The following is a 13185-nucleotide window of genomic DNA, read 5'->3' on the forward strand; positions in this document are numbered from 1 at the left end:
CTGTATCCCATAACACCCAAAGAAGTACAAACAGCTATCAGCAAACTAAAGAGTAAAATGATATGTGGATTTGCTGGTATCCCTGACAAAATTATTAAATATAGTACCAGTGATGTTGTCTCCAATGGCTCTTTTGAAACTGGTGTGTTTTCAAGTAAACTGAAGCAGTCAACAGTAATATCAGTTTATAAAAGTGGTGGCAAGATTGACATTAAAAATTTCAGGCCTCTATCATTATTATCTGCAATTTCGAAAATAATTGAAAGAGTAATGTATGACAGATTGCTAGACTTCCTAAACAAAAGTAAAATTCTTGTAAATGCACACAATGGTTTCAGAAAAGGAAAATCTACACAAACAGCTCTCTTCAGATTCCTAAAACTTGTTTACAAAGCTATTAAGGACAAGAAACTGATCTGTGGGTTGTTTATGGATCTTTTAAAAGCAGTTGATCGTATAAATCATGAACTACTGCTGTTAAAACTATAATTATGGTGTCTGTGGTGTTTCCTATGAGTGGTTCAAGTCATATTTATCTGATAGTAAATAAAGAGTACAAATTTCTCGGGATGGAAATGTGTACCATTCTAAATACAAAAGAGTTAATTATGGGGTGCTCAGTATTGGGACCATTGTTATTCTTGATTTACATTAATTACCTACCGCATCAGCTGATAATATATTATTTTGCTGATGATACCAGCTTCATTATAAAGGGAAGAATGATTATGAGATGCAGCAAAAAACCGACAAAACAGAAGAAGTGGCAGAAAAATGGTTTAAAGATAACTGTCTAGTTACCAATGACAAGAAAGCTGTGTGGATGAACTTCAACTATATAAGGAACAAAAATAGCACAATGTAAAACTCCCATTATTGAATAGCCAAATTCAGCAAAAGAATCACATAATATATTTAGGATTACGGGTGGATGTGCACCTAAAATGGGAAAAAACATGTAGAAATGTTTAACAAAAAATTAAGCAAGTACTGTTATATATTAAGAGTGCTTAAAAGTTGCTGCAATACTGAAACAGTGTTAAGTGCTTATTACGCATACATCAATAGTCTACTGAAGTATACTATAGTGTTCTGGGGAAATACCTCTTTTGCAAAGCAGTCTTTTAAGCTCCAAAAGAAAGCTGTAAGATTAGTAAGTGATGTTTCTTCCAGTGTGCCATCTTTAAGGAATTAAAAATCATGACCTTACCATCTATATTTATATTTGAAAGCATCTGCTTCATTAAAAACCATCAAGTCTCAGCTTTAATATTAAACAAGGAACAGGAATGACTATCACAGGGACATGGACAGTGCTGTTTACAAATCAAAAATTCTGTACAGTGCATTGCCAAATAGCATTAAAAATACCAAAAATTAATACATTCATAGAGGAACTAAATAATCTACTAACAAACAACAGCTTTTACAGCATTAATGAATACCTGGAATTTTCTCGAATCTGTAGGTCTGCTTCATACCTCTCTAATCAAAAATTCATAATTATCAAACCATTCCTAGATAAAGCCATGTATGTATCTTATTGCGCACCTAACTTTTGTTCCATATGTTACTATGCATAGTTACCTAAAGTACTGGTATTTAATAGTTTTAGTAAAATCAATCAAGGTGTTTCGCTAGCTTTTATTCTATCTGTATGTACATATATAATTTTATAATCTAATTAAACAGAATAATGTTTTTGTTGTAAAGATGTGTTGATACCAATGATAAGATTAAATACACAATGTAAATATGTAATATTTTATACTGTTCTGTACTTTGCCAAGTCCAGTATCATGAATGTTATAATACAGATGCTAAATAAATAAAATAAATCTGAGAGTTACAGCTACAAATTCAGCAGCCACACAGTCTTATGAGGTGCCATTATACAATATTTCCCAGATATACACGTGGTCGTTGTTCAGACTATGTTCTACGATTCTACAACAAAATGAATGTCAGAGATATTGGGTGGCAGTTTTGTCCATCACTTCTGCTACCATTCTTGTAGATGGTTGTGACTTTCCAACCGCTTGGAACGGTTTTCATTTCGATTACAAATTTAGAGCACCTGCCATGCCATCTGCACTCCGTGAAATCTAAAATATAATCTTGTCCTAGCCAGGCCATTGATGGCACAAGCTATACTGTTGGCTGCTTGATGACTTCAGCCCAGAGGTAGCTGTGTGTAACCTCGAAGATTACGAGATATCTCGAACACAATGACCTCTTTCATTTCACTCTGCATGGATTCCAGAAGCATCAATCGTGTGAAATTCAAGTTGCACCTTGTTCATGTGATATACTGAAACCTTTGGACCAAGGCAGTCATGTGGATGGTGTAGTTTTCGATTTCTGGAATCTTTTTGACTTATTACCACATCTACACTTATTACCAAAAGGACGATAACATGGGATTTCAAACGAATTTCGTGACATGACTAAGGATTTTTTGATGGTGAGAACGCAACAAATTGATGGCAAGTTACCTGGAGAGGTGGCAGTAACTTGAGATTTGCCCCAGGATAGTGTGCTGGAACTCATGCTGTTCATGTTGTGTGTTAATGACCTTGCGGACAATATTAATAGGTACCTGAGACTTTTTGTAGATGATGCAGTTATCAGTAACAAAGTACTGTCCGAAAGAAACTGCATGCATATTCAATCACTTGTAAACATTTCAAATTGATGCAAAGATTGGCAATTTGTTTTTAATGTTCAGAAATGAAAAACTATGCCCTTCATAGAAAGAAAAAACGTAGTATCCTGTGAGTATAATATCAGTGAGTCACTGTGGGATTCGGTCAACTCATACAAAAATTTGGGCGTGACAATTTGTATGGAAATAAAATGAAACGATCCCCTACTTTTAGTTGTTGATAAAGTAGGTGACAGACTGCTATCCTGTGGTAGAATGTTAGGGAAATGCTATCAGTCTATAAACCAGACTGCATGCAAAAACTCATGTGCCCCATCTTATAATAATGCTCAGATGTGTGGGACCAATACCAAATGTGTTGAAGAGGGGATATTGAACAGATACAAAGAAGGGCAGCGTGAATGGTTACAGTTTTGTTCAAGTGATGAGAGAGTGTCACGAAGATACTGAAAGCATTGAACTGACACACGCTTGAATATAGATGCAAAATATCCATACGAACTAATTAGAAGGTTTCTAGAACCAACTTTCAATCATAAATCTAGAAAAATATTACAACCCGTGCATATTGTCCCATAGAGTTGCGAAGACAAGGTAATTCTAATAACGGCGTGCACAGAAGCATTTAAGTAACGAAGCTTCCAATACTCCATGTATATCTATCTACATATATAATCTGCAAACCACCATGGGGTGCATACTGCATGGCAGAAGGTACATCCCTTTGTAGCAATTATTAGGCTTCTTTCCGTTTCATTCACTTGTAGAGCGCGGGAAGAATGAGAGGTTGAATTCCTCTGGTAGTGCAGTAATGATTTTAATCTTATCCTCACGATTCCTGTGTAACCGATACGTAGGAAATTGCAGTATATTTCTAGAGTAACCATTGAAAGCCGATTCTTGAATCTTTGCTTTCTCGAGATAGTTTATGTGTATCATCAAGAGTGTTCAAGTTTAGTTCCTTCAGTATCTCTGTGAGCTCTCCCACAGATAAAACAGACCTGTGATCATTTGTTCTGTCCTTTTGCGTGTACATTCAATATGCCCTATTAGTCCTATCTGGTATGGGTCCCATACACTTTGGTATTATCCTAGAACTGTGATTAGAAAGCAATCTTCTTCATAGACTGCACTTCCCCAGCATTCTAGCAATAAACCAAAGTCTACCATCTGTTTTACCCACATACGAGTCTATGCAATCATCTCATTTCATATCCCTAAAAAGTATTAGGCCTACACATAGGCATTTGTATGAGTTGGCCGATTTCAACTGTGACTCATCGATATTATAGTCATAGGGTGCTACATTTTTACGTTTTGTGAAGCGCACAATTTTACATTTTTGAACATTTAAAGCATGGTGCCGATCTTTGCACCACATTGAAATCTCATCAAGATATGACTGAAAATGTATGCAGCTTCTCATTATATAGATAACTGCATCATCTGCAAATCCTCTGAGGTTAGTATTAATATTGTCTGCAAGGTCATTAACACACCATGAACACTAAGGGTCCCAACACACTTCTCTGGGGTGCACATGAAGTTACTGCTACGTCAGACGATGACTCTGCATTCAAGATAACATATTGCGGCCTCTCTACCCAAAAGTCATCAATACACTCACAAATTTCCCTTGGTGCCACACGTGATTTTACTTTGACAAAAGCAATGGTGTGGTATTGAGTCAAATTCTTTTCGGACAATAAATACTGCATCTATCCGACTCCAAACATGACTGGAACGAGAAAAACGTCTTTTTAACTGGTATAACAGGGCGTAACCTCAGCCATGCACTTCACTGTAGTTTGCTGAGAATGGATGTAGGTGTGGATATCCTTGATGTTTGCAACAATTTTAAAACAAAATGAAGTTGATATGTTCTTCGAGGAAAGTGTTGTATTAATGAGGATAGATCCAATGTAGCTGACATCCTGTATGGTGCGCCTCAGCGCTTGGTGCTTGGCCCACTGCTTTTTCTGATTATGATTAATGATTTACCATCTAATGTAAGTACCCATTCTACAATACAACCTTTATCAACAATGACCCTGACATTGAATTGTTAAAAAAAATATAACAGAAAATACCATCAGTGAAGAATCAAAATGGTTCAGAGGAAACGGTTTTTTATTAAATGAAAATAAAACACAGTTCATGTTTTTCAGCTTAAGAGATATCTTTTTTCCGAATATTTCAAATAATGTTAAATTTCTTGGTATATATTTAGAAGTAAACTTAATTGGAATTACCATATTAACTATATATCTGCTAGGTTTTCTAGAGTAATCTATTTGTTGAGAAGGTTAAAAGGTTGTGTATCAGATCAGTATATTAGATCAGCATATTTTTCCTCCCTTCAGAGAATTATTTCTTATGGTTTACTATATGGGGAAACTGTAGCCATGTACATGATATTCTTCTACTGCAAAAAAAGTTGTAAGAATTATCACCGATTCTGATAGACTAGATTCCTGCAAGCCATTGTTTGTGAAACTTCAAGTTATGACTGTTGTTAATCTCTCTATATATACTATTGTTCTACATACCATGAACAGTTTACCAAACCAGCAATTAAGAGAAAATACACATTCGTATAATACGAGAAACAGGAAACACATTGATGTACCTTTTCAACATTTAACTAAGTCTTTAAAAAGCTATCATGTAATAGGTTACAAATGTTTCAATGAATTTTCTCTGTGTAAATTCGATTGTCCTATTGAAAAGATCAAGCCAAAACTGTATGAGTGGCTGGTCGCGCATTCTTTTTATTCCCTTGATGAATTTCTTGATAGCAGTCAAAAACAAATAATATTATAAACTTTGGCTGCCCCTGATATACCATATTAATTATCTCATTAGCAGTTCTAATTACCTATTTGTTAGTAGCTAGTATTAATATTAATTATTTAATTAGCAGTTCCAGTTACCTATTTGTTAGTAACTAGTAATAAGCATTAATCTGTTTTTCTCTGCACCGTTGCAAAGGGAAGTTATTATAATCTGATGTAATATTTCTTTGTATATAATATGTTTTCATGTCTTGGTATTCTGACTTTTTCCTGTATTTTGTACTGGTACATTCTGATTGATTTGATTGTACTACCTCCTGTCAATTGACTATTTATAAAACTATTGTAATATTGTACCTATAGCTCCTGCATATAGTTTTGTCTATATTTTGCAGTTTGACGTTGTCTATTGCTTCTGTAAGCTTAACGTGAATAAAATCTTCTTCTTCTTCTTATTATTATTAATAAATTTGTTCGGAAGGGAGTGCAAACACTTCTGCGACCCCATTCGATTGGAGGAGGTCTTGCAAAGTCGATTGTTCTTTCGATTAGACTCTAATCGAGAGGCATTGACCAAGGATCGAAGAACTCGACTGTCGATTGTCGAGGGTGACACATGTTTTGAAATTTCGAAACGTGTTGCTGTGAGATGGAGAATAAATCTAAGCGATATGAAAAAATTGAATTTTTAGGGGAAGGCCAGGTACATTAATAAACACACAGATAACAGTGTAAAAAATTTCCTTCTTCATTGACGGTTACTGTGTGCGATGGAAGCACGTGTATTATATCTGTCATTGCATTTCCAGTTATATCTGATACTTCCACTGTTTACTATTTCAGTTTGCAACAGTTTATAAGGCGAGAGACATAGTCACTGATGCAATTGTTGCCGTTAAAAAGGTAAGACATAGTATGAAGGCATGACAATGTTTCTCGTAATCATGATCCGTAAATTTTCCGTTTCTACTCAGTTTGGACCTGTGTTTTTTCGTCTGTGTATTTTATTGAGCTTTATTTTTCGCCAATCGTTGTTTCATTCGTTTTGTGATCCTCTTGACTTTCGTGAGTTCATTTCTCGTCGGAATTCAACATCTAGTTTATTCATGAAAGGATAACGCACTAGATCGTAATCATGAAAGACCCATCCAAATCTTAACTGTAAGAGTAGATCGTAGAAATGAAGTAATCGCACGCTGATCGTTAACGTTTCTTCTGTTTGATTGCAATCACTTACTTAAAAAAAAAAGAAAGAAAGAAAAAAGGCGAAGCAAATCGACTGCTATATGTGGTCAGTTGCATATTTCTTTGAGTTGCAGAAAATAGCTATTTAAGTAATTCATTAAATTGATATTAATGTATTAGTTCAGTTGGTAAATAATAACCAGCACACACTATGTACTGACATGCAGTATGTTAGGTTGCATCTGCGTCTTGCATGCTATACTGTGCAAAGTATATCAACCAAGTTGCGTATTTATGTATGTGTGAAAATGCGTTGTTTTACTCTGTTCACCTGTGATAGTCCACTTATCTTGTAGAAAATGCCTTATAAAAGCCAATCCGTTTTTTGTTTAAGAGATCCACAATGTATTAGGGTTAAGAGATGGGCTAACTAGCTACAAGGTTTTTGAGTGCCACTGACATTGATGTATGTGTAATTTATTTTTGCAGTTGTGTGAGATTGAAATTGTGACAGTCGTTCTTGAACTTCCTTATAAATATTTATTCTTACAAATATTTAATAACTGAGTTCAGTAGTTTTACCTTTTTTGCAACACTTCCCAGAGAGCTGCATCAAACCAGTCTCTGGACTGATGGCTGCAACAACAACAATAGGCCTTTAGACACCCAAATATCTCTCTTTTACTGTTTCTTCCTGTTGAAAATTTAGATTGACTATAGCTAACTAGAAGAACTGATTTGTTTATAGATTATAGTTTGCCTTGTTTTGGCTACATACACTCAACTGTGTCTGCTGTACTCAACATCTCCTCACCCTTTTTTTAAAGTTAACATAATACGGGTGTTTCTTGAATCTCATTTTCTGATGCATTATTAATAGGCTAATTTAATAATATTGCTATGTTACTTCACAGATTTATATATCTTACTAAGTGTCGATATAATGTCATTTACCATATTGTTGGATGAACAGCTACTGAACCACATAAGTTGAAGTAGTCAGCTCTCATTGCTTAGTTTGAATACACTGTGCTGTTTAAGAACATCCATGAGCTTCATAAGTCACTCTAGTCTTTTATGCATCAAAAGCTGATGATCAGTTTTTGGAGATGCATCCTTGTCTCCCCTTGTGCTAACTACTAGTGGGTTCCTTTCACTCAGGCGTCTGAGTGACCTCTCCTTCCTTTTAACCTTCCTCTAACTATCCCTCTTTCCTTGCCAAGGAAGGAATGGATAGTTCTGAAAGATAAAACAGTTTTCTGTACATTCAGATGTGCTGATATTTTTTCTTTACTTTCTCTTTTTCAGCAACAGTGACAGACTTTACAATAGCAGTTTAATTTGAAATTTGTTTTTTAAAACTGCCTAGCACCATTCCATAAAGGTAACTTTTACCCCATTCTGATGCCTACTTGATTGTCAATTCTTAAATCATTAACTGAGCATGAACGTATGGCAATCTTTCATTGCTGTGAAAGGGCGTGTGAGGCAATGGTTATTGTTGGACCATGTTCTTTATTCTTCAGAACTCCTGTACCATTCATAGATTCATAGTGATGATGCATATGACTCAAGCGGTCCTTCTGTACGTCTGTTTAAGCAACTAAAATGAAAATATAACTCACCTCTCTCTCTCTCTCTCTCTCTCTCTCTCTCTCTGTGTGTGTGTGTGTGTGTGTGTGTGTGTGTGTGTGTGTGTGTGTGTGTGTGTGTGTGTGTGTGTGTGTGTGTCACACATAGACAGTACTTTCACAAATTGCATAAATTGTTATGTTCTGCTTCAGATTAAACTTGGAAGTCGAGATGAAGCCAAGGATGGTATCAATAGGACAGCCTTGCGAGAAATCAAATTGCTTCAGGAAATTAAGCATCCTAATATAATAGACTTAATGGGTGAGTTGTGTTGCTCAGTAGCTGTTACTGATATGTTTATAAGTAATAAAATTATTTGGTTTGTTCCATTTGATTGTTGTGCACCATGTATGTTTGTGATATTGGGAATTCACTAACTCATTCTAATTTTTTAATGTACAGTGTATGTGGCATAGTACAAAACTATTAACAAAAATTTCAGCAATAGTGAAATGTGTGGACACTGTATTGTGGCAATCTGCTGCAAATGTTAACAAACGAGAACATGACCATCAGAGGGTGAGAAGTGGAAAGGAGAAACAAGACCCGCCTCCCTCTCACAGGACTGGCAGCCAGTGTTCTGTGCTTCTATAAAGGCAGAACTGACATGTGGCCATACTGATCGCCAATCTCTTCTGATATTTCGAGAGCCTTGCTAGAACCTTGTGATGCATGACAATTGATCTCTACACTTACAACAAAATAAGAATAGAAAACAATGAACAATGTGTAACATGCAGCAAAATGGAGTACACAAAACTTTCTGCAATGGCTACTGCACAGTTGTTTGTTGAGATTTGCAGTGTCATGAACTTGGAAGTTCGAGATATATCGATGTCTTACATTACCGTAGTTCAAAACATAGCCCACATAAACTGCCTTCTTAAAGTGTCCACATATCATATACTAGTATGCAAAACTGAAGGACACAATTAACTTTCGGATAATTTGTTACTGCCAAGTTACATAGCTTGCTGAAACTTTTACCACAGATAGAAAGAAATGCCACAGTACAGTGACGAGGGTAACTGAAAGAAATACACAATGAGATGAACAGAAATGACAATTCAAAGACAATAATTAAACTGAATGCACAGCGATTTATGATGGTTTCTTGGACATGAAAAAAGGTGGGACATGGTTCTTATGGTTCATGGTATAGGTTCCTGTTGTCATGTCCTAGTTCATGAACCACGGGCAACGTATGAGTGGCCAAGTAAGTGGTCATGACAGTCAGGATACCAGTTACTTTGGAATAAGGCTGGGCATCTCGGACAGATTCTGAGTCGTGGTCACCTTTGTGCTCAGATGGCAAAGACTACCAAATCCAGCAGTTAGTCCCTCAACCGTTAGGGGTAAAACCCAATGGGATCCGGGGCAAGTAAGGCTAGCAACCTGCTTCCCTGGTACTTTAAATATGATGCTGGCAACAATCAGAGCAAAATGCCTCGGACCTATGGAGGTGACGGAGCCCCACCTCCAATTGACAAACCAGGGACTCCTAAGATAAGACTCGGCAAAAGAATGGTAACGAGATGGGGAGCTATTAATATCAATGGGGGCTACTCTGGGAAGAAGGTAGAGTTGGCAGAGGCTGCAAGTAAGATGGGGTTGGACGTTTTAGCTGTTAGTGACATTCGGGTAAGGGGTGAGAAAGAATACGAAGTGGGAGAATACAAGGTTTACCTGTCAGGAGTCAAAGCAGGAATAGCACAGTGGGGTGTAGGGCTTTACATCAGGAAAGAAATGGAATCCAGCGTAGCTGCAATAAGGTTTGTAAATGAAAGACTGATGTGGATAGATTTGACAGTGTCTAACAAGAAAATTAGGATTGTGTCAGTATATTCGCATTGTGAAGGGACAGATCAAGATAAGATGGATAGTTTTTATGACGCACTCAGTGACGTAGTTGTTAGAGTAAAGAACAAGGACAGTGTTCTGCTCATGGGTGATTTTAATGCCAGGATTGGAAATCGAACAGAAGGGTATGAAAAGGTTGTGGTAAATTTGGAGAGGATATGGAGGCCAATAGGAACAGGAAACAACTCGTGGATTTCTGTGCCAGTATGGGCTTAGTAATCACAAACACCTTTTTTAAACATAAGAACATTCATCAGTATACTTGGAAAGGCAGGGGAACCAGATCTGTCATTGACTGTATAATAACAGATCAGGAATTCAAGAAGGCTGTGAGGGACACACGTGTATTCAGGGGATTCTTTGATGACACTGATCACTATTTAATCTGCAGTGAAATTGGTATTGTGAGGCTGAAAGTGCAGCAGGTCAGGTCCATATGTAGGAGGATAAGAGTGGAGAAACTTCAGGATAAGGAAATCGGGCACAAGTACATAACAGGGATCTCAGAAAGGTACCAGTTAGTTGAATGTAGTCAATTACAGTCATTGGAAAAGGAATGGACAAGTTACAGGGACACAGTACTAGAAGTGGCTAAAGAATGTCTTGGAACAGTAGCGTGTAAAGGTAGGATGAAGCAAACAGCTTGGTGGAATGACACAGTCAAGGCAGCCTGTAAAAGGAAAAAGATGGCGTATCAAAAATGGCTACATACTAGAACTCAGATAGACAGAGGAAGTTATGTTGAAGAAAGAAACAAAACCAAACAGATAATTGCAGCATCCAAGAAGAAATCTTGGGAAGACTTTGGAAACAGGTTGGAGACTTTGGGTCAAGCTGCTGGAAAACCATTCTGGAGTGTATTTAGCAGTCTTCAAAAGGGAGGTAAGAAGGAAATGACAAGTATTATGGACAGGTCAGGAAAACTGCTGGTGAATCCTGTTGATGCCTTGGGCAGATGGAGGGAATATTTTGAAGAGTTGCTCAATGTAGGTGAAAATACGATCAGTAATGTTTCAGATTTCGATGTACAATGGGATAGGAATGATGATGGAAATAGGATCACATTTGAGGAAGTGGAGAAAATGGTCAATATATTACAGTGCAGTAAAGCGGCTGGGATGGATGAAATTAAATCGGAACTCACCAAATACCGTGGAATGTCAGGTCTTAAATGGCTACACAGGATAATTGAAATGGCGTGGGAGTCGGGACAGGTTCCATCAGACTGGACGAAAGCAGTAATCACACCAATCTTTAAACATGGAAACAGAAAAGATTGTAACAACTACAGAGGTATCTCTTTAATCAGCGTAGTGGGTAAAATCTTCTCAGGTATTGTTGAAAGGAAAGTGCGAATATTAGTTGAGGACAAATTGGATGAAAATCAGTGTGGATTTAGGCCTCTTGGAGGTTGTCAGGACCAGATCTTTAGCTTACGGCAAATGATGGAGAAGTGTTATGAGTGGAACAGGGAATTGTATCTATGCTTTATAGATCTAGAAAAGGCATATGACCAGGTTCGTAGAAGGAAGTTATTGTCTGTTCTACGAGATTGTGGAATAGGAGGCAAACTTTTGCAGGCAATTAAAGGTCTTTACATAGATAATCAGGCAGCAGTTAGAGTTGACGGTAAATTGAGTTCATGGTTCAGAGTAGTTTCAGGGGTAAGACAAGGCTGCAACCTGTCTCCACTGTTGTTAATATTATTTATGGATCATATGTTGAAAACAATAAACTGGCTGGGTGAGATTAAGATATGTGAACACAAAATAAGCAGTCTCGCATATGCAGATGACTTAGTTGTGATGGCAGATTCGATTGAAAGTTTGAAAAGTAATATTTCAGAGCTAGATCAGAAATGTAAGGACTATGGTATGAAGATTAACATCTCCAAAACGAAAGTAATGGCAGTGGGAAAGAGGTATAAATGGATTGAGTGCCAAATAGGAGGAGCAAAGTTAGAACAGGTGGATGGTTTCAGGTACTTAGGATGCATATTCTCACTGGATGGCAACATGGTGAAAGACCTGGAAGCGAGGTGTAGCAAAGCTAATGCAGAGAGCACTCAGCTACGATCTGCTCTCTTCTTCAAGAAGGAAGTCAGTACCAAGACTAAGTTATCTGTGCACCGTTAAATCTTTCGACCAACTTTGCTGTATGGGAGCGAAAGCTGGGTGGATTCAGGTTACCTTATTGATAAGGTTGAGGTTACGGAAATGAAAGTAGCTAGGATGATTGCAGGTACTAGTAGATGGGAACAATGGCAGGAGGGTGTCCACAATGAGGAAATCAAAGAAAAACTGGTAATGAACTCTATAGATGTAGCAGTCAGGGCGAACAGGCTTAGATGGTGGGGGCATGTTACACGCTTGGGAGAAGCAAGGTTATCCAAGAGACTCATGGGGTCAGTGGTAGAGGGTAGGAGGAGTCGGGGTAGACCAAGGACAAGGTACCTGGATTCGGTTAAGAATGATTTTGAAGTAATAGGCTTAACATCAGAAGAGGCATCAATGTTAGCACTGAATAGGGGATCATGGAGGAATTTTATAAGGGGGTCTATGCTCCAGACTGAACGCTGAAAGGCATAATCAGTCTTAAATGATGATGGTTCTTATCAGGGTGTACGATCACCACAGATGGCAGCACATGCTCCACAATGTGCTCCCCTGATGGCCACAAAGTTGGTAAAGAGCTCTTGTGGTAGGGTGTTCCATTCCTCCGACAGTGAGTTTGACTACTGCTGGATGCATCTTGCAAATAAGAAAACCTCTTCAGCTGTATGAAAATCCTTTTTATTAGGTTCATGGCCAGTTCTGTGGCGTTATACCGTATCTTCAGATGAACATCTAGATGTAAACACATGTACATTATATTTACCCTATAGTATAAGCACATTATTTAAAACATAATTGTGATAGAAGGTACTCGCATATCTCAGGCCATAAGATGCTCGACACTTGGAATATATGGCAGACACAATATTAATCATCAATTTAGAATGGAAACAAAAGTGCCAACAAGGCAGTATGTCAAAAATAAAAACTGTAA

The 13185-nt window shown here is 37.3% G+C and overlaps 1 protein-coding gene across 2 annotated transcripts in view; it reads left to right on the top strand.

Moving 5' to 3' along the window:
• The first annotated feature begins 6055 nt into the window (after positions 1–6055).
• LOC126095045 (cyclin-dependent kinase 7) overlaps positions 6056–13185 on the top strand; it is a 68173-nt gene continuing 61043 nt past the window's right edge. For both annotated transcript variants that reach the window (XM_049909719.1, XM_049909720.1), the window contains exons 1-3: positions 6056–6163; positions 6304–6363; positions 8430–8538. In XM_049909719.1, coding sequence (XP_049765676.1) covers positions 6110–6163; positions 6304–6363; positions 8430–8538 — 223 coding nt within the window. In that variant the 5' untranslated portion in view covers positions 6056–6109. The remainder of the gene's footprint in view (positions 6164–6303; positions 6364–8429; positions 8539–13185) is intronic.

This window comes from Schistocerca cancellata, chromosome 8, assembly GCF_023864275.1.
Source record: "Schistocerca cancellata isolate TAMUIC-IGC-003103 chromosome 8, iqSchCanc2.1, whole genome shotgun sequence".
Taxonomy (NCBI): Eukaryota; Metazoa; Arthropoda; class Insecta; order Orthoptera; family Acrididae; genus Schistocerca; species Schistocerca cancellata.